The following is a 27,748-nucleotide window of genomic DNA, read 5'->3' on the forward strand; positions in this document are numbered from 1 at the left end:
ACACACGCGAGACAGATCCCCACACGCCTAGCATCAGAAGGAGGCTTGTGAAGAAGACTGCCGAGAATAGATGCAGCCAGACGAAGGAGAGGACGATTCTCAAACGGTTGCCGGGGCGCCAAATTTTCGGCAAGTTAGTGAAGTTCGTCGAGAGCCAATTGCGCACCGAAGCCGTAAAGAGTGCAAGTTTTCCTGCGACGATTGACTCGAAGTGGTTTGTATCCACACTTTTGTACTTGTAGAACTCCTGAATACGCCAGGAATCATAGGGCATCAATAGCGGCAGCGAGACGAGTGTGCCAATCACCGAGTTGAGCTTAGGGAATGAGGAAAACGATCCCTCAAGCAGTCATAGCTGATTGCATACATGGCCGTGAAGCAACATCCTATAACCGCCCAAATGAAAGGTAGACAATACCATGGAATGAAAGTCAGCAGCGTATATCCCACCGTCATCAAAATGAAGGTGAAGAGGAGGCGTCGTAGCGTCTTCGCCACTGATTTTTGAAAAAGCTAGACTGAAGTTAGTTTTACTTATATTTAGTCAAAATATGACATGTGTGCATTCTCCGTTGGATTTGACCTTATGATGAACAGAATTCTGACCTGCGCCTCTTCTATGCTGAAAAGAACTCTAGAACCGCTCTTAATCCACACAAAGAAGCGCCCTTAAGAGGCCACATGCATAAAAAAACTGTGCTGACTCTTTATACCAAATGCATGCACCAGTATCTGACCGGACACCTCGAGAAACAGAGGGCCGAACACGCATTGAAGAGGCAGAAAGCCGTCAGACCTGATAGAACTTGACACATCCTGAATCTCTCTGCATGCACACACATTAAATATAAATATGGTCTCTCCTCACAGAGGCTAGAAAAAACCCCTTGAACTCCTAAAGATTGCGTATTCCTGCAACAGAGTGTCATGTTGCAACAGCTCTGTCATTTCTAGTGCTTTACTTAGATTGTACCGCGCTGACCCCCTTGTCAGTGAGAAGTATTTGTGGTAAAATTTTATACGTACTTCTCTCGGTAAATTGTTAACGATACTTTCTAGGTTGAAGTGATCCTGGGTAGGTACTGGTTGATCTTCATAACTGATATCTGAATTCATGTTTCTTTCAGTTAATAGAGATAACTAGAGAATTTATAGAAAATTTTATATATTGCTTGCTTTTCCATATAATTTTTTTAGCAGTTGTCAAGAGCGTGTATAATGTATTTTTAGCGCTTCGAGGCCAGAAAGCGCACGGTATACGGGAGGGTGTCGTTGCTCCGCTGTCCAGATCTGTTATTCCGGTTTTTTTCCGCGCAACGAGCACCAGAGAACTGGACTACCTGCGGAGGAGTTTCTGGAGTACATGGACGCGCTGAGCGGAAGGGATGAGAGTTTAAAGATATTTGATTGCAGGCTACTCTCCAGTTCGTTGCCGAAGACGTTGGCTGTCCGTTTAGGCATTAGTTGGTCAGTTGCCGATGGGAATGGTGTGTCCGCGACTCAGCATTCCTAGAAGGCCGCTGAAATTGGCCTATCAACACACATTGTTTTCATGCGACACACACACAATTTGTGTTGGAGACGTCAATGCGGATATCTTGGCACGGGGGAATGGGAAAATAGCGGTTGAATGCGCTCGGATTGACACATGGGCACCGCGTTTTTTCCGGTATCCGAAGCTTCAGTAGTCGATGGGGGGGTCCTGTTGAGAAACGTACTTTAACACAATTTGTTAACAAAATGGACGTTATTATTTTCTTTTTTTTTACGGCTTTTTGGGTGCATTGCGCCTGAATGTGTGTGCGTTCCTTGCTAGTGGCGCGATATGCCTCTGCAGAACCAGACTAGCCCGCGTGGTTCTGGCCCGGGGAAGAATCCCGCGGACCCGCTGTTCTATTTCTTTCATCCGTTGTTGCCTCCTAAAAACGCGCCGTCGGGCATCTATCCGGAAAGGGTTGTCGTGGATCACGGGAATTCGACCGAGAGCGTCGACGCCTTGTCTCCCAAGTGGGTGCTGGAGTTCCGCTTCTTGCCGTTTTTGAACTGCGACAACATCGGCAGTGCTCACAAGGGCTTGGACGGAGGAGCTATCGAGTCAGAAAAGGAAGTGAACGTGGACGCGCGGACGGACGATGAATCATCATCGCATACAGATGCAAGTGCGTTTTCTATGTCCGGAGACAAGAGGAGAACGGAGTCTAATTTGTCCCCCCACACTTCAAAAAACGCGATTATACAGATGTGTCTTGCGCTTTCCTCCCCTTACTGACATTGTTGGAATTTTAGACTCGCCATCCTTCATTTCGTCTGAAGTTGTATCTTATATTAACGAAGATCTCGTCCTATTGCTGCGCCTGAGGCACCACTTATTTTGGTCTCAAGTGGTCTACAATGCGTCGTTTCAGACGTTCATTGGCAGATTGTTTCACCATTTTAAGCGGCTCGTGCCCTTTAGAGCGTTGCCGGACGTGTACCAAGACCTGCTCAAGAGTGTCTTGTTGGTCGTCATCAGGGTTTCTATGCAGGTCGAGTCACCGGAGCAAGGATTTGGATCGTCGGAATATCACGCTGAGCTGGTCCATGATAGCATTCTCGATTTGCCGAATTTGATGGATTTTACCTCGGTATACGCCGACTTGAACACGGAGGTTGTGGGCGTCGTGTTGAGCAGACTATTCTCGGCGCATGAGCGCTACCGACAGAGCGCAAGCAGGGCCTTGAGCTTGGCCAACGATGTTATGAACTCTCTGGCACGAAAACTGGACGAGGAAATCAGAAAATGTTTGAATCAACCGGCAAAGAAAAATGGCGACGGTTCTCGTTCTCACGTGGAACCAGAGAAACAAAAGTCCCGCACTGCGTCGATATTAGACAATAATTCCGTCCTTTCGCTTTTTGAATACACGTCTTCTTATTTTCAAGACATCACGTCCAATCTGGACTGCCTTTTCAAACTAGTTCCTGAATTGCTTGTATGGCTGCCATATGAGGATGCCTTGATCGCGCTGGAGCATTACGTTGGCGCGTTCAGGTTCTTGCTCCCCAACTTGACACTTCCTATCGACATTCACCTCCGAGGCTCGTATTACGCGCGCCACAACGCCAATCGAAGACGAATTCTGTCTTGTATACACCAGGTCCTGATGGCGCTCCTTCGAAGCATTGAAGAAGATGCTCGACTGCCTCCGAACTCGAGCGGTGAGTTGCATCGGACGTCCGTTCAGCTTGTGTACGCCAAAATGGATCGCTTGCTCTCCTTGGTAACAGACAAAACGAGCGCGGTACAAAGATGTTCTCAGCGTCCTGTTCCCCCAAGTGAGGCACCCATTGAGACAAAAACCGAAGTGATTGGTTTTGGCGAGAATGATAGCTTTTCCTTCACCACTTCTGATTCTCCTTCTTCGATCCATCTCTATGAGTCTCTGAAAGAGTGCTCCGTTCATTTTGATTTGTTCCTGCATTGTCTGGAACAATCTCATTGCAGCGTCTCGACTCTCTCGTCAAGTTTCATGCGACTGCTGGACGAATGCCGACGACGACCTCCGCTGTCTCCAGACGCCGAAGTCAATAACTACCTGCACTCCCTGGAAGCCGGCGCGTGCCTCCTCGCCGAAATCGCAGAGGCCAGCTCGGATTCCGTCTTGGCGCGCCTGCTCCAGTCCGATCGTGCCGATTCCATCTCTGACCAACGCTGGGCTGCGAATTCATCAAATAAGAACGACCATCAGAGCCCAGACAAGGTAGAACTTGATGCCTGCATTCGCATAGCACTTTCAAAAGGAAGAGCCCTCACTGATCCCGACGGTTCTGCCATCAGGAACATCTCAAGCCAGGTGAAACAAGTCTGCGATGTCTTTTCGAACTTATCTGAAGGATTTGTTCTGTATGCCCTGATTTCCTATTACAAAAGCGATTCCTCACAACTCATCGCGGATATCTTGGATGACCGCCTTCCTCCAGAGCTGAATCGAGTTTCTAAGTCTCTCTCGCTTTCTCGACTGGCCGCCGCCATGGAATCCGGGGCGCCCCTTTCCGGTAACTCTCATTCATCGGAATTCTTTCCATCTGCTTCGAGAAATCCGGCGAGCGACTCTCGCCGCGTCGCCCAGCAGCTCTCTGAAGCTACATTGGCCCTGCATGAACAGCAGCAACTAAGGGATGCCCTCGACGCATCCCTAGAAATCTCGAGCAGCGACGGTGCATCCCTCTCTAGCCGCCCTCCCTCCTCCCCGCTCCCAGCTCCCAATACCAATCGCCTCAGGTACCAAGAACTCATCGGCAAAAAAGGCCCCGACAACTGGACCCTAATCTACGAGGACGAACCTGACGACTCAATGGAAAGCGAGTGGAAAGACGCGAACATCTCAAAAGACCTGGACCTGGACACGCGCGTCGGCGCGCCTCCCGAGCAAGGCACCGCTCGCCATAAAGCGTTCACGAGGGAAAAGAGGAAAAAATAGTGATGGCCAAAAAAAATCTTTGCAGTGCCATGGTCGCCGGAAAGAATCCGGACACACGGCCGCGAAAAAACACCCCTGTGTACAGAAGAGACCAACATGCCCCCTTTTGCCCGCAGAAGGAGAGAGTGGCGAAGAAACGCTTTTTTTTTTGACAGGTGCACCTCTCGCGCGGCCCGCGTCAAGGGCGCCGGCGACTGGACGGAGAGCCAAGCTTGCCGAGGGGACTCAACTTGTCGAAGGACCGTGTTCTCCCCTCGGCAAGGGGCGAGTCCGAGGAATTTATCCAATTGCCGCTTTGATTGTACTCCGTCATACACGCATCGTAGGAGCTCGCTCCTCGAAAATGACTCAAATCAAATATGGCCGGCGAGCAATTACAATGTACCACGCGCTAAAGAAAACAAAGAATCCGCGTCAAAATTATGTATATATCGCATGTATATAGGGGGATGCATAGTTTTTTTTTATCGTTTTTCAATGCGTGAGCTGCCATCCCAACAGTGCACGTTCAGTTTTGCAGTACCAGAGCGCCTGGCCTAGAACATGAACTCAATTCATGTACCGATTTACCAGAGCGATGAAACGATTGAGATCCTGGTGGAGGGTTTGACGAGTCAGAACCCAGAGGACATTATACGGTTGCTGATCGATGAAAAGGCACCGCTCGAAATTTGGCTACGCATAGCGGTAAGTAGAAGTTGCGGATTTTTTTTAGGAGGGCAAGCCTGCTAGAAAGGGGAAGAAGCTGACGTTTGTTGGGCGGGCGCAGATAGAGTACTACAAATTGGGCCGATATGCGTTGTATCAATCGATGTTGAATATAGGCACGCTAAGGTCTGGAATGCCGTCCCCATATGTGTGTGAGAAGGGAGAGCAGACATTACCGGAAGATCGAGAAAAGGAGCTGTTAGCGGAATGGACCATGCAGGGGGGCGGAAAGATTTATAAGAACTATGACAAAGCGATGATACTATGCTTAGATAGTTTGGCAGCGTTTTATATTAATTTGGCGCGCCTCGAGAAGGAGAGCAAGAAGCGCAATGAGATATACGCATATGCAAACAAATTGTTCAACCGCGCAGACCAAACGTCAAAAAATCATTGGCATACCGGTATTGGCAAAGGTTTGGCGTATTTGTACCAAGGCGTATTTGACAAATCGCTGAGACAATTTCAGTCAACGCTAAATTCGTTCGAGTCTCGCGCCGCTCGTACAGGATTGGCAGTATGCTATGTTCAACAGGGAAACCTCGCGGAGGCGTTGCAAGAATTGACGCGCGTACTGATGTCAATATACCTGTCGACGGCGGAACCCGTCTTGTCGGCGAACAAAGGCGACAGTGACGCACCACCAACTTCGGGGGACGACGAAGTAGATGCAGCTATGCACGTAGTCCTTTCTAATTATCAAGCGGAGGTTGAGCTGGTTAACGACATATGAAGGACTACGCCCTGCCATTGCGTTGGTTTGGCAACGTTTGCATTGTTTCGATCAAGCGATTTGTGCATTGAATTTACAGATTTCATCTCTTGAATATGTCCAAAAAAAAAATCCATCGTTTCCTACGCCAAAGCACCACGATGAAACTCTGACCATGCTCACGATTTTCCTCTTGAACAAATTCCATGCTTGCAAGCTCAGGGCTAAAACTGCTCAGGAACTCAACGAGGCAAATCAGTATCTCATTCAGGCCAATACTTATATGCAGCGTGCGCTCAAACTCAACCCCAATAACCCGAATGCCCTCAATTATTGGGTAAACGTGGGTCTTTACCCATAGGGATTTCGCGAGTGGCGACTTCACAAATACCAAAAAAATGGCTACCAAAGCCTACCACCACGCCACACTCGATGGTACCAAGGCGGAGGGATGCTATCATCTAGGGCGTGCCTATCACGCCGCTGGAGATTACGAAATGGCGCTCAAATACTATAGCGAAGCTACCATCAACTGGCCCCAATTTCCTTTGCCCCACTACGGACTTGGACAACTCTATCTCGCGCGCAAACAGTATCTCCAGGCCATTGAGAACTTGCAAAAAGTAGACTCCAAATATTTAGACATACCAGAGGTTAAAAACCTCCTTGGACATACCTATGCACAGCTCATTGATGCTCCTTCCACCTCTTCCTCTAAGATTGTCGAATACAGAGAAAAGGCCGTTTCTTACTTTGAAAGATCACTCAAACTCTCTCCTCACCAACCAGATATCTGGATAGAACTTGCTCAAGTCTGCCAATACTTCGAACCACTCCAGGCGCTTCGAGCTTATGAAAATGCATCTGATTTACTTAATTCTGTACATGCATACAAAAAACTCTTTTCGAATCCCGCCGACCCAAAAAATCCTTCTCACGAACCTACACCTCCTCCTTCCGATGAGGCTGTCATTGACCTGCTCAAAAAACTCCCAACACCTTGTAGACAGCTTTGGAATAATATTGGCGTCCTCCTCATCACACTCAAAGACTTCCATCGGGCACTCGATGTCTTCCTCAGAACCATCCTTGCTGGCGCTTGCTACTCTTGTATCCGGTCTTCACCTCCCGCCATTCTTCCAACACACGCCGTCTTATTTGATTCATTCTATAAATCCCCCTCTCCTCGTTCTCGCTCTTCCACCAGTCCCCTCAAAACGGTCTTTGCCCCCCCCTCCTTCTCTTCGCCATCCTCTTCCATCGACCTATCCCTCATTCGACTCGCCCTCTACGCCAAGAGCATTAAGGATCCACTTGACTCCTCGCAGCATAAGCTCCTCTTTCGCGCCTGCTTGGACAACGAATGGCTCCTTCTCCCTCAAAATGTCACCGTCGCCTTCAACCTCGCCTATCTCCACGAAACCGGTCTCCACGACATTAACACCGCCCACCTTCTCTACGAACGCATTCTACAACGCTATCCAGGATATCTAGACGCCATCTTCCGCCTCGCCTGCATCGAAAGAGATTTTGGCCAAGTCAGCCGCGCCATAGACCAATTCAGCAAAGTCTACCAAGGCGAGTGGTCTTGCCTTCCTACCGCTACCCCAGATCGACATAAAACTGCTTGTATCTATCTTGCAAACATCCACATGCATCTCAAAGATTATAAGTCTGCCCAGTCCTACCTAGAAAAATTCCTTAATCAACATACCGCCGATAAAAAAAAACTCACCTCTGGACAAGCCACCATCGATTTATATGCACTCACCCAGCTTGCCAATATCTTCCTCATAGCCGCAGCCATACCCAACGATCGTCGCGAGCGCAACCTCAAATATGCCACAGATCTATTCTCTAGCGTCCTTAAGCAATCTCCTGGAAATCTCTACGCCACCAACGGACTCGGCATTACCCTCGCCCTCCGCGGTACTCCCACTCACTACCAAAACGCCACCGACATCTTTCACGCAGTCCGCGAGGGCTCATCCTCCATTCCAGACGTTTTTATCAACCTCGGTCATGTTTATTTCATCCAGGGCGATCACTACCAAGCTATCCGTATGTACTCCAACTTCCTCACCAAATTCGGACCTCACCTTCCCCAAGTCTCCCAAAGTCGCCTCTTCACCATGCTATCCAGGTGCTACTTTGAAACTGGCAACTTCGAACTCGCTAAATTCACCCTCCAGCACTCCCTTCATCTTAACCCCTCCGATAACGACACCTGGTATAACCTAGCCGTCATGTGCAAGGACCTCGGCCTCTCCGTCCTCAAACATGTAGACTCCAATTTTACCCCCTCCAACGACGGCCTCGAACCCTCGAACATTCACAAATCTTCTTCCTCTAAATATGTCTCCGTCCCCACCGAAGCCGAACAGCGTGCCGCTATCGAAGCCCTCAAAGTCGCCACCCCCATCTTCGAACGCCTTCATACCGACGCCTCTTCCAGTACCTCTAAGCACTCCTTCATTCCCAGTAAATGCTCTAAATTCGCCAAGCTCTGCTCTACTAATCGTGAACTTGCCGAAGAAAAGCTTGCTGCTTTCAAAGAAGAACAACTCCGACTCTCTCAACTCCGTGAAGCCCGTCTCAGTGAGGCACGCGAACGTGAAGCCCAACGTCTCCAAGAGCTCGAACTCAAACGCGCTCACGAACTACGGCGTATTAAGGAACTCGAGCTCCAAGCCAAAGAATACATTCAGCGTACAGCTGCACTTCAGCAAGAATGGGCCGCCTCTCATGACGATAAAAAGTCCAACGACTCTAACGATGACCTTGATGATGGTGTCATCTCTGTCCCCAAAAAGCGGAGACGTAAGCAAGAGGAATCACTAGAAAGTTCGCTCAAAAAAACAAGCTCTTTGAACCATGAATAAAAAAATAATTCTACCTAAACATCTAGAGTTGGTACACTATTGAGCCTTTTTGATAATTTAAAATATTTGGAAAATATTCAATATTCTTTTTTCTCTCCATTTAGAAAATAAAATCCATATATATTTTTTATTTTTATTTAACTTTAGTTTTATATGGTTTTCCTATACTTTTAATTACTCATTAAAAATTTTTTATAATGCATGTATTAACAAAAAAGGGTGTATTTTTTTTTTCGAATATTCGGTCGTAAAGAAACCCCCTTTCGTTTATTAAACTACTGTGTGTGCCTATATTATATTATTATATTTATTCATTTCATGCTTCGCTTTATCAGCTGTATAGCGCATATATGACGTCGCCCTGTTTTTTTTCTCAGTTGAATGGAATTAGAGAGTCATTCTAAGGTGTTGGAACTAGTTGGGCGCTCTTACAGAGAGCTACCAATGTGTTCCGATTTGCAGAGGTTGACCAACGTAAAGATTTTAAACGAGCATGGATATATTAAACATCCACCATTGCCTGGAGCTGGCACTTTAGCTAAACTGGAGTATATATTTGTCTCATTGACAGACGTTTTATTGGGAAGTGAAGCGATACAGCCAATGTTGAAAAGTTTTTACCAAGTGTTTACGGAAGGAACGGATATAACCAAGAGACAAATGGAGGTGTTTTTAGAAAGCATAGGTGGGGATACGTCTCCAGTGGTGCAGGTATTAAGAGCGATAAATCAAAGCACGATATCACCGGTGAATATTGAGTTGAAGAAATCGTTGGGTATGCAGTATATGACAAAAGATGTGAAAAATAGTTGGTTTTTTGAGATTTTGACTATAGGACCGGTGGTTAGGCAGGTGGTAGTGATATCTCACAAGAGAGAGCAATCGTTGGACAACAGTTTTCAGTATGAATGGCTATTATCATTTTACTTCGAGAAAAAGGAAAAAGGAGGAATGTATTTTTTTGAGTGTACAAAGGCGACATTGGGGGTGACGGACTTGATGTATTCACTAGAACTGCACAAATCAGACAACAAAAACAAGAGGAGAGAGATAGAATTGAGGCTTGAAAAATACGCATTGAATGGGGTTATTAGAGAGGCGTCAAAACGACATTGGGAGCATTATCCAGTATCAGCAGACGAATCGATGAAAGATAAGTGGGGGGTGCAGGAGGAAGAAGAGGAAAGTAAAAACAAGAGGGAAATTCAAGAGAAACAATATGATAATGGTGACAGATATGTGGGAGAATTAGAAAAGGGAATACGCAATGGATTTGGAGAGTATCAATACTATCATTCTGGATCAATATATCAAGGCTACTACAGGAATGGAAAGCGACATGGAAAAGGGACGGTAATATTTAAGAACAGTTCGAAGTTGGACGGGTATTTTGAACGCGGTATCACCTTGTATGGAGTGTATACGTATTCTTCGGGAGATGTGTACAAGGGTGATTTCGGGGATGACAAGTTCGATGGAATAGGCAAGTGGTCTGGGGTAGATGGGACATCTTATTTTGGACAATGGAAGGCAGGGGTGCCTCATGGCCAGGGTAATTTGAGGCTTGGGTCAAATGATGCTTATTCTGGACAATGGCAGAATGGGAAGATGCATGGCAAGGGGACTTATACACGGTTCAATGGAGATGTTTATGTTGGGGAGTTTAAGGAAGGCAAGCCACACGGCCATGGGAAATATTTTTTCTCGGCGACTAATACTTTTTGTGAGGGTGAATTTTCGAATTGCTATTTTATCGGCGGATCAACGAACAGTTCATGAACGGAGGAGTGTTTCAATGGGCTTTCCCCTAATTTGGAATTTCCGAAGAGGCGCTCTTTTACTGGGCAGGCGATCATGCATCGCACATGTATATTTATATATAGCGGTATCTGAGGAGAAATTTTTTAGCATTATTACATAATGAAATGTAATCGAAAAAGTATTGATAGGAAATTCGTTTTTTTAAGAATACTTGGAGTAGTGTATGAGTCTATATTTGTTCTCTCATGGATAAAAAACTGAGTTGACCTCCTTTATCCGGTAAATTTCTCCATGCTCTCCTTACAAAACTGAAAATGGATATTGTTTGAATCTTTTGTGACGCTTCCCTCCTTTTTCTATGTGTAAAAATCAAAAATTCATCCAATCTTGGTTGCATTTAGAAAATTGTTACTATCAGTGGATGTGAATTCTGGTTCAAAGATGAGCGTTTCGGCTTCTCCGTTTGTAGAGAGTTCGCCGACACTTTTGAAAAAATTCTCAACTTGGGTTCGGGGGCTGCATCATGTTTTTTGACTTATCTTTGGACGTTCGTTGGTCTAGTGCTGACACCTTGCTTTCTGTGGGCATGTTGAATGCTAACATGTTCTGGAGTCCGGTAGATAGTCTTCTATGATACAGGCTCCTTGCAGGTAACGAGGAGTCGACGGTTGTGACAATTGTCTTGTTTTTTCTTTTGTCGGATTTGTCCGAACTTCAGCGAGCCCCAATGTTCGACGTTGAGGACCAAAGGTCGCATCAGGCGCTACGAGGAAGGCTTTTTCCGCTACTGGAGGCTGACTTGAGCCTTCCATCTCCTATTTTGAAATGAGGCGCTCTGGATGAATGCTGCCGAAGAAAAGCGTCGCAAAATGGCGTCGCGAAATAAAACTTTCGTGTATGCAAAAACCTTGCGCGATGAGCGTGGGGAGGTAACGCTCTAGGTGAGCGCGAAGTTCGGTGGCAAGAGTTTTCCCTGCCAGACATGTCAAATAGAAGAAAAAAAAACTCGTACTGAAGTGTATGAATAATTTTTGCTGAGCCCGTATCATAGTTTGTCGTGGCTGACACGGCCGAGGTTGACAAGTAGTTAGAAGTTTGCAAGAGGAGTCGAGAGACAATAGAATTTTGGTTTGGCAGAGAGAGAAACAAGTTCTAGGAGAGGTTATGGAGGACAGAGAAAACACGGATGATGCGGATATGAGCGACGGAATGCAGACGAGGGGAGAGGAGCAAAAGGACATAGGAGAGGGTCAAGGTAGTCGCTTGGTGATTAAGAAGGTCGAATTGGAAAATTTCAAGAGTTATGGAGGCGTGCAGGAGATAGGTCCGTTGCATCATTCGTTTACGGCTATAGTTGGTCCCAATGGGAGTGGAAAGTCGAATATCATTGAGGCGATACTTTTTGTGTTTGGGAAGAGAGCAAGCAAGTTAAGACAGAATCGAATGGCTGATTTGATACACAAGAGCGAGGCATATCCAAACTGTCGGTTTGCGAGGGTGTCCGTATACTTTCAGAGTGTAAGGATTAACGAGGAGGTACGTGGAGTGGCGGGGGGGTGAAAAGAAGATGCGCAGGGATTTGACGAGGTTGTGACTTTTGTGTGTGTTGGCTGATATGAGAGAAGGGAGAGAGCGAGTTGGTGAGGGGGAGCGAGTTTGTGGTTTCTAGATTGGCATACGTGGACCGGGCGGCTGAGTATCAGATAGATGGCAGGAGGGTGTCTGTGGAGGAAGTGTATAGGGTGCTGAGGGACGAGCACGGGATTGATTTGGACCGCAATCGTTTTTTGATTTTGCAGGGAGAGGTGGAGACGATATCGATGATGGACCGGATGGAGTTGCTGGAGTATTTGGAGGAGGTGATAGGGAGTCATGTGTACGTGGAGGAGATTGAGAGGGTGAAGGAGGAGTTGTCTGGGTTGTCGCAGGAGAGGGCACAGAAGTTGGAATGGTTGAGGTTGGCTGAAAAGGAGAAGAGCGCGTTAGAGGGGGAGAAGGAGAAGGCGGTGGATTGTTTGAGGAAGATGAAGGAGCTGTGCGACAGGAAGGCGTTGGGGTACGCGTACAAGAGGCACTGCGCGGAGAAGAAGGCGGAGGAGATAGAGGCTGAGTTCGACAGGGCAAAGGAAGAGGTGGATACGTTGAAGAGGGGTGTGGACGAGCTGGGAGAGAGGATAGAGAGGTTGAGGAGGCAGTACGAGGAGCAGAGTGGGAGGAAGCAGTTGGAGGAGAGGATGGAGGAGGCGAGGAGGAGCTTGAAGAAGATGGAGGAGAGGGATTTGGAATTGAGGGATTTGGCGAAGAAGCTGTGTAGGAACGAGAGCAAGTTGAGGAGGTCGATGGAGAAGAGTGAGGAACAAGTGAGGGAGAGAGAGGGACGAGTGGAGGAATGGAAGTTGGAGATTGAGAGGTTGTCGGGGGAGGTTGAGGTGGGTGAGAAAAAATTGAGAAGGTTAGAGGAGAGGTTGAGGGGGGAGAGGAAGAAAGTGAGTGGGAAGTTGTTGCCGGTTCAGCAGAGGTTGTCTAGCAAGCAGAGGGATTTGATACCTTTGCAGAAGGCGAGGGTTGAGGTGGAGTCTCAATTGAATTTGAAGAGGTTGGAATTGGAAGTGGCGAGAGGTGCGCAGGAGGAAGTGGAGTTGGAATGGAGGAGGGCGGGAGAGAAGGTGAGAGAGATGGAGGAGTGGTTGAGTGGTCAGAGTAAGGAGAGGAAGAGGTTGAGAAAGGAGTTGGACGAGGTGGTGTTGGAGTTGAAGAAGAGTGAGGAGAAGAAGGAAAGGTATCGAATAGAGGAAGGAAAGATATCGGAGAGGGTAGAGGATTTGAGGAGGTTGCAGGCGGAAGGCGGGGGGGAGGAGTTATTGACTCGAATGAAGGAGGGTTTGCCTGATTCTGTAGCTAGAGAGGTGTTAGGGAGATTAGGTGATTTGGGGTATATTGAGGAGAAATATGAGTTGGCCGCAAACGTATCGACGGGGGCATGGAGTTATGTGGTTGTGAGGAATGCGGAATGTGCGCAGAGGTGCGTGCAAGAGTTGAGGAGAAGGAGGTTGGGTCGGGCTACGTTTCTAGTGCTTGAAGAGTTAAGAGTGGGAACAGAGGGCGCTGGAGGCGCTGAGGTAGAGGGTGCGAAGAGACTCGTGGACTTGATAGAGTCAGAGAGTGAAGAGGTGTTGCCGGCCATCAGGTATGCGTGTGGAGATACTTGGGTATGTGAGAGTTTAGAGAGGGCTCGAGAAGTGGCACTTAGTGGGGGGACTAGGCGTCGAGTGGTGACGACTGATGGGAGTTTATTCGAAGTACACGGAACGTTGACGTCGGGGGGGCGCCCTACATCTTGGCGCGGTCGCGGGTTGAGGGTAAAGGGGAGGAATCGTCATGGAGGCGGTAGGAAGCCTGAAGACGAGGTGGCAGATTTGAAGCGTTTGATAGAATCTTTATCTGGCGTACGCGACCGTATGAGGCGCATGGAGAGCGTCGAGTCCGAATGGAGGTCTAAGCATCACAATTTGTCTCAGGAACTAGAGAGGCTAGAAATTGGGGTAAAGAACGGGATGGCGCAACGAGATGACGAGAAGCAGCGAGAGAGTCGTTTGGACTCAGAGAGACGCCATTTAGAGAAGCAGAAGGGGGATGCTGCGAAGATTGAAAAGGAGATACAGCATTTAGAAGACCAAGTGGACCAGATTTCGAAGGATTCTAGCTCATTGGAATCTGAAATTCAACAGATAGAAACGGAACTGGATCGCATATTGGGTCCCGATGTGAAACGTTTGGAGCGAGATTGCGAGCATCTTCGAGGTCTGATCAAGAGCTGGCAAGAGGACATCGTGAAAAATGAAGTTTCTATAGAGAGCGCTCAACGCGACATGGAGAGGCACCGTGAGATGTGTGCTGAATGTCTACGATCTATTGACGAGTTGAATCAAAGAGTTGTCGAGACTGAGAAGGAACTAGAATCTTTAACGAATGCCGCTTTTGAAGTTACTCAGCAGAACGAAGAGGCAGAAGCTGCTTATGCTTCTTTGGCGGAGCAATTAGAAAAGCAGAGAGACGAGTTGGAACAATTGGAATCTTCTCTGTCAAGCCAGCGGGATTCTCTGCGAGATTCAGAGGGTCGCCTGTCATCGATAGATGTACAATTGAAAGAGGTCAAGACAATAGTTTCTCACTTTTCGGCGAAGTTGGATACGCTGGCGTCTAGGAAGCTTTCCTTGCGCTTCGACGAAGATGATAACGACTTGGAATTACAAATCGAGCACGCGCCTTCCATGTCAAAGTCCGATATCAAGGAGAATGACCTCGAAGTCAATCGCCTCAATGAGGAGCTTGTGAACGTGCATTACGATCAGGACGCGATCGTCCGATACAGAGAGAAGAAGCTTGTTTTTGAAAAGCATCGAGCAGACGCCGAAGAGACTACTCGTCGTTGGGACGAGCGCCGCCAGCATTTGGACACCTTGCAGAACCAACGCCTCAGTCAGTTCATGAATGGGTACGGCATTATCAACGCCAAGCTCAAGGAGATGTATCGTATGCTCACGAGTCAAAATGGCAGCGCCGAGCTCGAGTGCAGCACAGATTTGTTCTCTGAGGGAATTTCCTTCAGCGTTCGGCCGCCGAACAAGACCTGGAAAAATATCCAAAACCTGTCAGGAGGAGAAAAAACGCTTTCGTCCCTGTCCCTTGTCTTCGCACTTCATCACTTCAAGCCCACGCCCATCTATATCATGGATGAAATAGACGCGGCGCTGGACTTTAGAAATGTCATTATCATCGCCAACTACATTAAGCGCAAAACAAAGCATGTCCAATTCCTCATTATATCCCTCCGCAATTACATGTTCGAATTGGCCGATTGTTTGGTTGGTATATACAAAACAGAGAATGTCACAAAAACTGTTTGCATCAATCCTGCAGATTTTTGCATCCAACTTGGCGCTCATACCTTTTAAAAAAAATCTTTATTGATCTTCAGACATGCCTCTCTAGCGCGTCTCATATTATTGATAGGGGAAAGATGGTCCAGCGTATTTAGCATTTTGACCTAATTCTTCTTCGATTCTCAGGAGCTGATTATACTTGGCGAGGCGCTCCGATCGAGCAAGTGACCCCGCTTTGATTTGGTTTGTCCCGATTCCGACTGCAAGGTCGGCAATCGTTGTATCTTCAGTCTCCCCAGATCGGTGAGACATCATCACTGTCCAGTGGTTTTCCGCCGCCATCTTGGCCGCCGCGATTGCCTCGCTAATCGTTCCGATCTGATTCACCTTCAACAGCAACGCATTGCACGCCTTCCTCCGAACGGCCTCCGATATTCGATTCGTGTTCGTCACCAACAAATCATCACCCACAATTTGAATCTTCTTCCCGAGTTTCGAACAAAACCCTTCGTATGCTTCCCAATCGTCCTGAGAGAACGGATCCTCAATCGACACAATTGGATATTTGTTCACGTATTCCTCATAAACCGATGCAAGCTCAGACGAGGACAACAGCTTGCCCGATGAACCCGGAATCTTCCAGTCTAAATTGTATTTCCCATTTTCATAAAATTCAGAAGCTGCCGCGTCAATTGCTATCTTCACCTTTCCCGTATATCCCGCCTTCTCGATTGCGCTCACCAATAAATCCAAGCCCTCTTCAGCGCTCTTAAGGTTTGGGGCAAATCCACCCTCATCTCCCACATTCGTCGCACCGCCTCCATATTTCTTCTTTATGATCACCTTCAAATGCTGATACGTCTCTGTACCCATACGCATGGCCTCAGAAAAGCTGCTGGCGCCTATCGGCATGATCATGAATTCCTGGAACGCCAGGGAATTGTCTGCATGCGCCCCCCCGTTAATCACGTTGAACGCCGGCACCGGAAGCTCAAATGTCTGTGTATTCATATTCCCTGCCAACTCAGCATAATAGGTATACAGCGGCAAGTTCAGTTCTCTGGCTCCGGCTTTAGACAGCGCCAAAGATATTCCTAAAATCGCGTTCGCCCCGTACTTCTTCTTATTCTCCGTTCCGTCCAGCTTTATCATCGTCTCGTCGATGTCGTGTTGCCTAACGGGTTGCATCCCCATCAGCTTCAGCCCAAGGACATGGTTGACATTTCTCACTGCCTTCTGAACGCCTAGAGGAGGAAAAACCTGTCAAAATCGACCGAGCAACGACCTGTCAAAATCGACCGAGCAACGACCTGTCAAAATCGACCGAGCAACGACCTGTCAAAGACCAGAAAAAACAATCACCTCGGTTCCATCCGCATTCTCTCCCCGCAACGACATACCTTTTCCCAAATAGGCCTCCTCCCCATCGCGCAATTCATGTGCCTCGTATATTCCTTTCAATCAGATTTAAGCAACTTTTGATTAGTCCATCGAAAATATGCAATTTGCTAGATGCGCGAAGGGCGCACCCTCCCGACTAAAGCTTGTATCGTGCACAAACGGCGCGTCATTGAAAATACGTGGATGTGTACCTGTCGAAATCCCGCTCGGCACTGATGCACGAAAAACACCCAATTTCGTGGTTACGTCAACTTCAACTGTCGGGGTTCCGCGACTGTCAAATATCTGCCTGGCCGTAATACCAATTATGCTCATTTTGAAAAATCGGACGCTCTAGAAAGTACTGTGTTCAAGCAATGCTCGACGTGAATAATGAAAGCAGTGCGAAAAAAACGGTCAAAAACTTTTCTGAATGGATTCGAAAAAAGCAGCGTAACAGCGTAATTTCATGAAGGGCCCTCCGAGCCAACAAAAGACTTTGGATTCTTTCTAAAGGAGCAGAGAGTTTGCTGCGGATGCTGGGGGGAAGATTGAAACGCGTTTCGCGGGTACAGGGAATTTAATGAGTCTAATAGCTAGCTCTCTTTCCTCGGTAGTTCAGAAAACGGGTCGCGGTTTTTTCGGCCCAGAGAGCGAATGGCTTTTGCGGTTCGATCAGCGCAGCAGAGATACGAAAATTTTTTGCAGCTTTTGGCAAGTGGGCGGACAGCTTTGCGGCTGCCTTTGTGACCTGGCGCGTTTTTGTTACATGCTGCGCACGGATACTTTGAGCGAGTCAGCAGGTGGAAGCGAGGGTGCTTTTATCGAAAGAAAATGTGTAAAAGGGCAAAACGATTTGCAAAACTGATAGTTATGAGCGCTTTTTTTTTTTGAACGATTTAGAGCTTTTTGTCTCGAGTTTGATTGAATTGCCCACGAGAGGGCCGATCAATGGACTTTCTGAGGTTTTCACTGTTTGAAGATACATGCCTTGCCGAAAAGGCACAGGTCCCTCGAGCAAATGGTTTCCTCAACGCCGAGTGCGAGAAAAGCGGTTATTTAATGCCTTTTGGATGGCGAATTGGACAGAGGAGCCTCAGTTTTGGAATTTATTGCATCCTCATGGCTGGCGGTGCACTGTTCTTGGGATGGAGTTGGTGGCGAAGACGGAAATATGAACTGTCGCGTCTATCTGAGCTACAAGAAGAGAACAAACGCTTGAGAGAAGAAGTTGACTCTCTGTCTTTCCTGAATCTTTCTTATTCGAAGGGATACGAGTTCACGAAGGAAATGCTTTCAAGGGTAGTAGGCGGGTGTATTAGTGTTCATGAAGTTTTGTGCATCAAAGGAATTCATCGACGTGCAGACTGTGATCGGCTTTTCTTGAAAATTCTCCTGAAGAGCTGTTTTTTTTTTCGTTCTTTTTGGCTTTGGAGCTGACTTTTTTTTTTGCCGCTCTGTTCCGCCTCCAGATAGAGAGCTTGGCGAAGGAGTTAAAAAAGCTTGCGAGACCAATGGAATCCATGAGCGACGAATATAAAAGTCTGATTTACGAAATTTGCGATGTGTTCGTCAACAGGATTGCTGAGCTGACCAAAGAAACTCAAGAATTAAGACTCAAAGTTGCGTCTTTAAAGGACGATGCGATTTGTTACATATGCTTCTCTTACCCGCGTAAACGCACGTTTGTCCCTTGTGGACACAGCTTTTGCGAGAGTTGCGCACAGAGGTTCTCTAGCAATGGTTGTCCTCAGTGCCGTGCCCGAGTGGACTTCACCATTTCTCGCTATTGATCTGTACAATAAAAAAAAAATTTTCGAAAACCACAGCGCATAGAGTTCTATACAGAATACCAGTCTCGTTCGCTCTAATGCGCAAATTTTTCAATAAAAAAAATAATTTTTGTCTCTCTGCTCAAAAAAAAAATCCTTATCAAACCATTTTCCCCGCCTCATCAGTGGTTCCTGTTGTTCTGTATCCTCAATATGTTCAACCAAATTTTCTCCGCGGTCAAGTCCAATTCTCATAGGCTCTCTAAAGCCCCAGCTCAAGCCCGGCTGAGACCAATCGGTAAATTCCAAACCCCCCCCTTCTCTGCACACCACTCCCGCATCTAGCCTTGCTCACTTGCTTCTTTCCAAGTCCCTCGCAGGCCGGCTCTCGCTCAAAGGTGGCTCCATCGCGGTACGACTCTAGCTCCTGTTTCCTTCCCGTTCCCTCCCTCGCCCCCCGCTCACCCTCCCCCGTCCGCAGCCGCCGTCAAGTGGTTCAACAACGAGAAGGGCTTCGGGTTTCTGGCCCCGGAGTCTGGCGGCACCGATGTCTTCGTTCACGTTTCCGGTACCTACTAGGTCCTCCACTTCCACACACGCTCACACACACCCACCCACTAACTTTGGTGGTCAAAAAAAAACAGGCATCAAGGGCGATGGATACAAGACACTCAATGAGGGAGACATTGTCACGTTCGAGACCCAGGAGAATGCCAGGGGAGTCATGGCGGTTGACGTGGAAGTCGTCACACCCAACCCGAACCCTCCACTTCGCCGTCGTTCCCGAATGGTACTTTTTTTTTTCAGCTGCCCAAATGGTGTGCAACGTGTTTGACCTCTCTTCTTCCCCTTCACTAGGACTCCTTTGGGAGTGACCAAAGTAACTAGCGATTTTGTAACCTAAAAGCTGTCCGGTCGGACTCCGACGAAAAATCTTCCGTGACTGGTACCCCGAGATCAAGTGCCCTGGCACCTTTTGACCCCTCATGCGATACCCTTTAATAAATCCGAGTTCTTTCCTCGACGTCTCCTCACCGAAGCGCTTGCTTTCACCCAATTCTCGCGGGCGTTCGATACTTCTCCGGCGCCCTTTTTTTTTTTCCCTCCCTTTTTTTTTTTCAATTTCAACCTGCTGCCGACAGAGAGACCATGTTCCTTGCGTTCTCCGCCGCGCGCCTCGTCGTGCAGACGCGCTCGCGTGGGCGCTGTATGTCATTGTCGTCCGTTTCGGGCGCGGGCGCCCGCGATAATATGCCCTGCGCCCTTAAAAGGGCCAACAGAGCGCAGATCGCCGCCTTGGCCGTGTCCAGAGCTCGGGAGCTCGATCAAAGGCTCGGGCACGCCCACAAACGCGACTCTCGGGAGCACCTCTCAGAGTGCTTCGAGCTTATCAACCGCCTGACGCATCAGGACCAGATGCAGGCGTTCAAAGAAATTTCCTCCCTCTCTCGCCCCAGCGCCGCTTCGTCACCAGACGTTCTCGCCGATTGGTACAATCACGTTATTGAGTATTATGCTAGAGCGGGGCTCTTATCTAGCGCCGAGTTAGAGCTCGACCGCATGAGAACCGAACGCCTCGTTCCTCGTCCGGAAGCCTACTTGGCTCTCCTCAAACTCGCCGGCTGGCTCAGAAGAGAGCAGTCCATATCGTCGATCTACGCGGCCTGGCGACGCGACTACACGCCTCAAACTCTCGAGCAAGATCCATCAGCCGCGTCGCATCCACTCAATCCCGATGACCGCTCGTCCGCTGTCGAGTCCCTATTCTGTTCGACCATCGCCGCCTTCGCCAAGTCCCGTCACCTCCACCTCGCCGAAGACGTCTACGCGGACGCGGCGCGTCAATTACCCGACTGTCTGTCCATTCGCCAATCCATCATCGACGCCTATTGCGACTCCAACCGCATCGAATCCGCCGTCGAGCGACTCAAATCCTGGTCGCTCCACCTCGGAAACGCCCGCGGCCTCTCGCTGTCCATGGCTCACTCCGTCCTGTCAGCCTGTTCCAGGCTCAACAACACCCATCTCCTAAACCGACTCTTTTCCGACCTCCCTAACCTCCACCTCACTCCCACCGTCGACACGTGGAACATCGCCATACACGCCCACTGCAAGGCCCGCGACCTCTCCCTCGCGCGATCCACATTCAACTCCATGACCTCGTCCGGCATCACCCCAAACGTCCTCACCTTCGAATCCCTCATCCCCGCCCACGCCAGGGCCAGAGACTCCCCCAACTGCCTCCTCTTCCTGCAACTCATGCAAAAACTCTCGCTCCCCATCTCGGGATCCCTCTTCGGCTGGACCATCGAAGCCCTCCTCCACCGCAAACAGTTCAACGACGTCCTACCCCTCCTCGAACAAACTCAACGACTCCAAATCAAACTCCCGGCTAAGTTTCACAACGTCCTCCACCACCAATGCTCGAGACACCCCAACCTCTCCCTCCCCCTCTCTCCCTACCTCTCGTCCCCTCTGAAACCCCCAACCAACACCACACACCAACAATACACACACATACTCAAAACCATCGGCTGGGACTCCCACGACTCCCTCCTCGACTCCCGCAACTGGACCCTCGCCCACGACCCCCTCTCAGTCCCTAAACCCCACACTCTTCACTCCCGAGCCTCGAAGCAGCGCACGGCCGACCACCTGTCCCTTCTCTCACCTCTTCCCAAGAAAAAAAAATCCCCCCCCCCCTCAACCCCACTCACGTTCTCCTTCAGACAAACCCTCTTCACTTCCCCTCCTCTCACCACCTAAAACTGTCAAACCTGTCAAAAAAGCGCCAATTACACCCCCCTCCCCTCCCCCCCCCCTTTTTCCTCTCCTCTCCCCCCTCTCCCCCCTCTCCTCCCGTCCCCCCCTCTCCTCCCGTCCCCCCCCACAGCTCCCCGCCAACTCCGCCCTCCCCCCTCCCCGCCCCCTTTTTTGACACTTTTTTTTTTCCGCGCAAATAATCTGTCATTCAAGACGCGTTTTGCTCATTTCACCAACCCCCCCCTTCCCTTCACTACCACCCCGTCGCCATGACAGAGGAATCCTTCGACATCACCACCGCGCGCCTCCTCTCCGCCGCCGCCAGCGGAAATCTAGAAAAACTCAAATCTGCTATCCTAGGCAATAACTGCTCTCACGTCAGAGGTACTCAACCAGTCAGCGCCCCCCTCCGCTCTCTCTCCCCAAAACCTCACCCCTCTCCCGCCCCCCGCAGACTACGACTCTCGAACTCCCCTTCACCTCTCCGCCTCCAACGGATACCTGGACTGCGTCAAGCTACTCGTCGAAACCGACCCCACCATGATCAACTCCAAAGACCGATGGAACCACACCCCATTAATGGACGCCCTCGACGCCGGCCACGAACTCGTCGTCGAATACCTCTGCTCGAAGGGGGCAACCACCTGTTACTCCTCCTACGAACTTGCCCAAAAACTCTCCGCCGCCGCCTCGGAGGGATCTCTCTTCCTGGTCAAGTTCTTCCTAAAATTCGGCGCGGACGTTAACTCGGTCGACTACAACGGCAAATCCGGTACGAAACCCTTTCCGTCCGTCCTCACCCCGCCCCCAACCCACCCTAATCCCCCCTCCCGTCCAACAGCCCTTCACTTCGCCGTCTCCTCCAGGCACACTTCCATCGTCCGCCTGCTCCTCGAGCACGGCGCGGACGTCAACATCTCGGACCGATGGGGCCTCACCCCCATCTCCGAAGCCGCCCAATACAACTACACCGAACTGGTAGAGATGATGCAAGCCTATTCCGACCTCTCCGTGCGCCTCGACAACTTCAAAAACTCGGAATGCTTCATCTCCGCCCTGTACCAAATCATCAAGTTCCTCTTCGAAAAGGAAAAGTGGAACTACACCAGCGGCTGGCACGTCCAAGAAAACTTTGCCGTCACTTCCGAAGCCTGGCTCGCCTCCACCTCCGACGTGTGCCGCCTGTCCTGCTGGAGACAAGCAGCCGAAAACGCCAAATTGCCCATCGACAACTCCTCCATCATAGGCCGCGTCATTCAAACCGGCAAGTCCGAACAAATCTCCCACCCAAACCCCGACAGCGACGGCACGCTCGATCCAGACCTCCTCCTGTCCACCGGCTTCAAATCCACCCTCGTCATCCCCATCTCCATCGACGACAAGATCCTCGGCGCCCTCGAATTCAGGAGCTTCTCCCACCTCTCTCTGAGCGCGGAGTCCATCCGCAACAAGGAATCCATCGTCTCTCGCATGATCACCAACTACCAACGACAATTCAACAGCACCTCCGGCTGCCAAAAATTCGTCTTCGCCGACCAAGTTAACGAGGTCTTCCGCCTCGTACTCGAAGCGGGTTTCTTCACCAAGTCCGTCGTGCGCAGAGAAGTCGAGTGGTACTACACAGGCCTCGGCCTCCACGAGTTCTACTGGCGCCAATTCTCCCCTCAAAAAATCAGCCAGCATATCATGGCCTTCATCGCCGCCAAACTCCAGGGGCAAACCACCGGCACCTCCGAAGTCGTCCGCTACCGAGTCGAGGAAACCCACAGCGCCCTGTACATCTACCCCCTCGAAGAAGCCGTCGACGTCGAGCGACGCATCGAAACCCGCTGGCTCGCCGAAGGGTACCAGGGATCTAAACTGGGCCCCTCCCACGACAAATACGGAGTCAGCGTGAAGCAATTCCTATCCGAAGGATACTCCACTCCTGAAAGCAAGCAAAAAGTCATCATCTACCTCGTCTCCGCCGACCCCTACGTCTGCACCGACGACAACGTCCGACCCTCCTCGGACATCTGGAAAATCAGCACCGGCTCCTTCCTGCTCGAAAAAGTCTACCAGTCTCGCCGAAGATACGAACGCTGCATCAAAGAGTGCCTCAAGAACACCGGATTCGTCATCTCCGTCGACCCCTCCGTCACCCACAAGACGGGCTCCGGCCGCTCAATCGTCATCACGATCTGCTACATGCTCGGCTCCACTCACTCCTTCCTCAGCTCCATGACCCTCCTCCTCCAGCGGTACAACCTCTGTCCCGTCAGAAAATACATCGAAACGTTCGCGAACGGCCTCATCGCCTACTCGTTCCACCTCGACAACGTGTCCGACGCCCAAGTCCGAGACATCACCGACGTCGCCTGCCTCAACTGGATCCTCCCGCGCACCTCCCTATCTCCCATGGTCGAGCTCAGGCTCGTCGACCTGCCCGTGATCCAATGGGCCTATTGCGGCTGGAAGTTCGCCTACCACTTCCTGTCTCGCGTCCCCGAAGAATGGCTCTCCCTCTACGAGGCCTACAAAGACAACACCAACACCCGCGTCCAGCTCCTGCAGCTCAAGAAGAGAATGCGCAACGACCTCATCACGGAGGCGCGCGTGTCCGAAACCATCATGCAAAACCCGGACCTGATCCAGTCCATGTACGAAGACTTCAAAGAGAGCTTCTGTCCCCGCGAAGACGGCAGCAAGGGCACTCGCCCCCAATTCAACGGAACCCTCTGGAACCGCATCAACAAGGCGTCGCTCTCCCCAGTCGACATGGAGATACTGCGCGCCCTCTTGAACTTCAACTGCCACATCTTGAAGACCAACTTCTACAAGAAGAACAAAGTCGCCCTGTCCTTCCGCCTAGACCCGATCTTCCTCGCCGGCTGCGACTACAGCATCATTCCCTACGGTGTGTTCCTGGTGATCGGCGCGGAGTTCCGGGGGTTCCACATCCGCTTCGACGACGTGGCCCGCGGCGGCATTCGCCTCATCATGAGCCGCAACAAGCAGATCTGGCAGAGAAACGCGGAAGGACTTTTCGACGAAAACTACAACCTCGCCCTCACTCAAACTCTCAAGAACAAAGACATCCCGGAAAGCGGCAGCAAGGGAACCGTGTTCCTGAACGTTGACCACCAAGACAAAGCCGAAATCGCCTTCAGGAAGTACTTCGACTCCATACTAGACCTGATTCTTCCATCTTCCGACGTGATCGACTACTTCGGCCAACCGGAAATCCTCTTCTTCGGCCCCGACGAGGGCACCGCCGGCTTCATGGACTGGGCCGCCCTCCACGCCCGAAAGAGAGGGTACAAGTTCTGGTCCTCCATCACGACCGGCAAATCCCCCTCCCTAGGCGGCATCCCGCACGACCTGTACGGCATGACTACCAGCAGTGTTCACGAATTCGTGTTGGGCATCATCTCCAAACTCGGGCTGAAAGAAGAACAGCTCCGAAAAGTCCAGACCGGAGGACCCGACGGCGACCTCGGCAGCAACGAAATCAAAATCTCTAAAGACAAAACCATCGCCATCGTGGACGGAAGCGGCGTCCTCTACGACCCAAACGGCATCGACCGGTCCGAGCTGCTCCGCCTCGCCAAAAACCGGCTCATGGTCTCCCACTTCAACCAACAACTCCTCGGTCCAGGCGGATTCCTCGTCCTCGTGGACGACGCTGATGTGCGCCTTCCGGACGGCACCGTCGTCGAAAACGGCATGAACTTCCGCAACAACTTCCACCTCGAACCCCTCGCCTCCGCCGACCTTTTCGTCCCCTGTGGCGGCCGCCCCGCCTCCGTCAACCTGTCGAACGTGGACCGCCTCATATCCGGCCCAAACAACAAACCCCTCTTCAAATACGCCGTAGAAGGCGCCAACCTGTTCTTCACCCAGGAGGCTCGAATCAAACTCGAGTCTGTCGGCGTCATCCTGTTCAAGGACTCCTCCGCCAACAAAGGCGGCGTCACCTCCTCCAGCGCCGAAGTACTCGCCTCTCTGTGCATGAACGACGAAGAGTACTCCCGCCTCATGTGCGTCAAAGACGATGTCGTCTCTGACTTCTACAAAGAATACGTCGTCGATATTCAAAACCGCATCAAGGCCAACGCTCGAGCCGAATTCGAGTGTCTGTGGACCGAGTCCACCAAACCAGGCGCCCCTCCCCTCTGCATCCTTTCCGACGGCATTTCCGAACGCATCAACCAGCTCAACTACCAAATCCGCGACTCGGAACTGTGGAACAACCAAAAACTCGTCAAACAGGTCTTCAGCGAAGTCATTCCCCAAACCCTCCAGCGCGAATTCACGCTCGACAAAATCTTCTCCAGACTTCCCAAATCCTACGTCGACGCCACCCTCAGCTCCTACTTGGCCGCCAGCTACGTCTACACTCACGGGCTCAGCAACAACGAATTCGCGTTCTATCAGTTCATGCAAAAATACTTCGTCTCCCCGAACTAGCCGCCCGTCGAAGAGTTGCCTCGCTCTAATTCGGAAGACCTCCCCGTGTACAACGCCATCTGAGCTATAAAAAATGAGCGACCAACTTTCCTTTTTTTTTTTTTTTTTTTTGTTAATTTTAACATGTCGTCGCATTCCAGTTTCTGCTAGTTTATCAAAGGCAAGCCCCTGTAACAAGAAGCGCCTTTCCTATCCATCAACTGCTTTGTTCTTGCTCGTTCGAAAATGGTACATATTCAGCAGGGGGCTCTCGAGACGCGCCGACTTCTGCCTCCTTCGTTTTAGCACACCAGCGAGGATCTATCGGCGCGCGCTCTTCCTTCCACCCTCTCTCAGACCCCCCGTTTTCGAGGGCTGCTGCTCAATTCCCTCTATCCCGCGCTGCAGGACCTGTCTACCGCCCAATTCCATGCACTCCCAAAAATGTTGTACCATATTTTTTTGTGCTAACTCAACCACTCATGTCCGACGACAGGCGACAACTTTGGCTCCGTATTTGACCACGATTCGATACACGCTCACGGCGGCCATGTGCTTGCAGAGCTTCGCGTCTCAGGACGTCGAACGCCACAACAAGCCAGAAATCGAGGCAGGGTACGCGCGTTTGCGCAGTTGCAACGGGCTTTTCCAGAAAAAAAAAGCTGACATCCTGCTCAATTTAGGAGCTCTCCCGAAGTTCTGCTCAACCCGGTCATTATCTCTCGAAATGTACAAGAGAAGGTTTTGATCGAGGCCTCTGTCAACTCAGTTCGAGTCAGCGTTTGTTTGAAACAAGCCGACGATCTCGAAAAGCTTTTGACCAAAAAATACATGCGCTTTCTTGCTCAACGCGCAGAGAACTTCGTCGTTCTTCGCCGAAAACCCATCAAGGGCTATGACATCTCGTTCTTGATCACCAATACTCACACTGAACTCATGTACAAACACAAGTTGGTTGACTTCATCATACAGTTCATTCAGGACATAGACAGTGAAATCAGCAAAATGAAGTCCTCTGTCAGCACTCGAGCGCGCGTCGTCGCTCAATCCTATCTCGTTCAATTCACCAAATAAATTTGAACTGCCACACGGAAGGGGAGACGAAAAAAAGACACTTTTTTGACATCTCGACCTGTATCTGAACCAAAACACAAATCTTCTCAGCAAATCGCGGAAACGCGATTCTGGAATTTTTTTTTTTTCTTGATTTGAACAACAAGAGAGGCTCAGACGAAATGTCGGAGAAGCAAGAACCAGATGTCGTAGCGGCGCAGCAGGGCAAAAACTGTGCCGAAGTCAATCACGCTTTGGGATTTCTGGTCCACAGCGCACTCAATGAAGCGAGCAGACAAAACTTAGTGGCCGTCTCTCAGCTTCAATCAGATATGTATGTATGGTGTGTACGCAAACCTTTTGGCATTTCAACCGCTGAATCTTTTTTTAAAAGAACGGATGTTGCCAGGAGCATGCAGGGGTCTCTGAGCGAATTCAACGATATGTCGGCAGCCGCCTTTGCGCAAATATCTGGACATTTTGATCAATACACCAACATCCTAAAGGATGTTCGACAGAACTTGTGTTCAGTCTTCAAGCGTATCGAAGTTATCGAAAAAGAACTTCGCAGGCAATATCCGGTTCTCGAAACGAGAAAAAAAAAAATTCCCTGTATGCCAGAAGATGGCCAATAATATACACAAACATATATTGGTATTTCTCAAACTTTTTTAACTTTCTCGACGACTTCTTGACAACATCAAGAAGGTTTGGGAATGGCCTTTGACATTGGACCACCGCCGCGTGGCCGTCCTTTCTTGCTCACCACCTGATTTACTTTCCTTATGTGCACTTTATATGCGACATATATGTTGTTTCCGGGGACGTGCTTCCCTTTCGTAGATAAAAAAGAAGTCGGCAATCCCAACGCCCGCATCGCAGCCGCGTCTTCTTGTTGATCTCTTTCCGTATACTTTTCTAGAGGCGTTTCAGTATTCTCAGACAT

The 27,748-nt window shown here is 49.8% G+C and overlaps 8 protein-coding genes across 8 annotated transcripts; 7 read left to right on the forward strand and 1 right to left on the reverse strand.

Moving 5' to 3' along the window:
• The first annotated feature begins 4,915 nt into the window (after positions 1-4,915).
• On the forward strand, positions 4,916-8,767 carry LOC126326066 (RNA polymerase-associated protein CTR9 homolog). Its single transcript, XM_049995520.1, has 2 exons — positions 4,916-5,147; positions 5,230-8,767. Exon 2 carries the CDS (start codon positions 6,279-6,281, stop codon positions 8,760-8,762), a length of 2,484 nt encoding a protein of 827 aa, XP_049851477.1. The 5' UTR covers positions 4,916-5,147; positions 5,230-6,278; the 3' UTR covers positions 8,763-8,767.
• A 306-nt stretch (positions 8,768-9,073) lies between these two features.
• On the forward strand, positions 9,074-10,653 carry LOC126326072 (uncharacterized). Its single transcript, XM_049995526.1, has one exon. The coding sequence runs from the start codon at positions 9,144-9,146 to the stop codon at positions 10,539-10,541; it is 1,398 nt and encodes a 465-aa protein (XP_049851483.1). The 5' UTR covers positions 9,074-9,143; the 3' UTR covers positions 10,542-10,653.
• Positions 10,654-11,579: 926 nt separating this feature from the next.
• On the forward strand, positions 11,580-15,478 carry LOC126326028 (structural maintenance of chromosomes protein 4-like). Its single transcript, XM_049995472.1, has 2 exons — positions 11,580-12,059; positions 12,149-15,478. The coding sequence occupies exons 1-2, from the start codon at positions 11,688-11,690 to the stop codon at positions 15,476-15,478; spliced, it is 3,702 nt and encodes a 1,233-aa protein (XP_049851429.1). The 5' UTR covers positions 11,580-11,687.
• Positions 15,459-17,445, reverse strand: LOC126326075 (uncharacterized). The gene is made up of 3 exons (XM_049995529.1): positions 16,999-17,445; positions 16,807-16,860; positions 15,459-16,650 (listed from the first exon to the last, which is right to left on the reverse strand). The coding sequence occupies exons 1-3, from the start codon at positions 17,120-17,122 to the stop codon at positions 15,527-15,529; spliced, it is 1,302 nt and encodes a 433-aa protein (XP_049851486.1). The 5' UTR covers positions 17,123-17,445; the 3' UTR covers positions 15,459-15,526.
• Positions 17,446-17,737: 292 nt separating this feature from the next.
• Positions 17,738-18,579, forward strand: LOC126326074 (uncharacterized). The gene is made up of 2 exons (XM_049995528.1): positions 17,738-18,088; positions 18,259-18,579. Exons 1-2 carry the CDS (start codon positions 17,738-17,740, stop codon positions 18,577-18,579), a joined length of 672 nt encoding a protein of 223 aa, XP_049851485.1.
• A 165-nt stretch (positions 18,580-18,744) lies between these two features.
• LOC126326073 (protein lin-28-like) lies at positions 18,745-19,597 on the forward strand. The gene is made up of 5 exons (XM_049995527.1): positions 18,745-18,856; positions 18,929-18,970; positions 19,040-19,126; positions 19,203-19,348; positions 19,417-19,597. The coding sequence occupies exons 1-5, from the start codon at positions 18,772-18,774 to the stop codon at positions 19,444-19,446; spliced, it is 390 nt and encodes a 129-aa protein (XP_049851484.1). The 5' UTR covers positions 18,745-18,771; the 3' UTR covers positions 19,447-19,597.
• A 1,929-nt stretch (positions 19,598-21,526) lies between these two features.
• LOC126326063 (glutamate dehydrogenase 2-like) lies at positions 21,527-25,860 on the forward strand. The gene is made up of 3 exons (XM_049995516.1): positions 21,527-21,705; positions 21,776-22,093; positions 22,163-25,860. Exons 1-3 carry the CDS (start codon positions 21,591-21,593, stop codon positions 25,768-25,770), a joined length of 4,041 nt encoding a protein of 1,346 aa, XP_049851473.1. The 5' UTR covers positions 21,527-21,590; the 3' UTR covers positions 25,771-25,860.
• Positions 25,861-25,909: 49 nt separating this feature from the next.
• Positions 25,910-26,884, forward strand: LOC126326068 (actin-related protein 2/3 complex subunit 4-like). Its single transcript, XM_049995522.1, has 3 exons — positions 25,910-25,998; positions 26,246-26,364; positions 26,433-26,884. Exons 1-3 carry the CDS (start codon positions 25,996-25,998, stop codon positions 26,821-26,823), a joined length of 513 nt encoding a protein of 170 aa, XP_049851479.1. The 5' UTR covers positions 25,910-25,995; the 3' UTR covers positions 26,824-26,884.
• Positions 26,885-27,748: the final 864 nt, after the last annotated feature.

Source organism: Schistocerca gregaria, unplaced genomic scaffold (assembly GCF_023897955.1).
Source record: "Schistocerca gregaria isolate iqSchGreg1 unplaced genomic scaffold, iqSchGreg1.2 ptg000963l, whole genome shotgun sequence".
Classification (NCBI taxonomy): Eukaryota; Metazoa; Arthropoda; class Insecta; order Orthoptera; family Acrididae; genus Schistocerca; species Schistocerca gregaria.

Coding starts and splice junctions, on each gene's coding strand:
- LOC126326066 (XM_049995520.1), top strand. CDS start 6,279: ATGGCTACCAAAGCCTACCACCACGCCACACTCGATGGTACCAAGGCG.
- LOC126326072 (XM_049995526.1), top strand. CDS start 9,144: ATGGAATTAGAGAGTCATTCTAAGGTGTTGGAACTAGTTGGGCGCTCT.
- LOC126326028 (XM_049995472.1), top strand. CDS start 11,688: ATGGAGGACAGAGAAAACACGGATGATGCGGATATGAGCGACGGAATG. Junction 12,060..12,148: donor GTGTAAGGATTAACGAGGAG/GTACGTGGAGTG, acceptor ATATGAGAGAAG/GGAGAGAGCGAGTTGGTGAG.
- LOC126326075 (XM_049995529.1), bottom strand. CDS start 17,122: ATGAGCATAATTGGTATTACGGCCAGGCAGATATTTGACAGTCGCGGA. Junction 16,861..16,998: donor GCCGAGCGGGATTTCGACAG/GTACACATCCAC, acceptor TCTGATTGAAAG/GAATATACGAGGCACATGAA. Junction 16,651..16,806: donor GGAGGCCTATTTGGGAAAAG/GTATGTCGTTGC, acceptor TTCCTCCTCTAG/GCGTTCAGAAGGCAGTGAGA.
- LOC126326074 (XM_049995528.1), top strand. CDS start 17,738: ATGGACTTTCTGAGGTTTTCACTGTTTGAAGATACATGCCTTGCCGAA. Junction 18,089..18,258: donor CGAAGGAAATGCTTTCAAGG/GTAGTAGGCGGG, acceptor TTCCGCCTCCAG/ATAGAGAGCTTGGCGAAGGA.
- LOC126326073 (XM_049995527.1), top strand. CDS start 18,772: ATGTTCAACCAAATTTTCTCCGCGGTCAAGTCCAATTCTCATAGGCTC. Junction 18,971..19,039: donor TCAAAGGTGGCTCCATCGCG/GTACGACTCTAG, acceptor CCCCGTCCGCAG/CCGCCGTCAAGTGGTTCAAC. Junction 19,349..19,416: donor TTCGCCGTCGTTCCCGAATG/GTACTTTTTTTT, acceptor CCCCTTCACTAG/GACTCCTTTGGGAGTGACCA.
- LOC126326063 (XM_049995516.1), top strand. CDS start 21,591: ATGACAGAGGAATCCTTCGACATCACCACCGCGCGCCTCCTCTCCGCC. Junction 21,706..21,775: donor TAACTGCTCTCACGTCAGAG/GTACTCAACCAG, acceptor CGCCCCCCGCAG/ACTACGACTCTCGAACTCCC. Junction 22,094..22,162: donor CGACTACAACGGCAAATCCG/GTACGAAACCCT, acceptor CCCGTCCAACAG/CCCTTCACTTCGCCGTCTCC.
- LOC126326068 (XM_049995522.1), top strand. Junction 26,365..26,432: donor AAGCCAGAAATCGAGGCAGG/GTACGCGCGTTT, acceptor TGCTCAATTTAG/GAGCTCTCCCGAAGTTCTGC.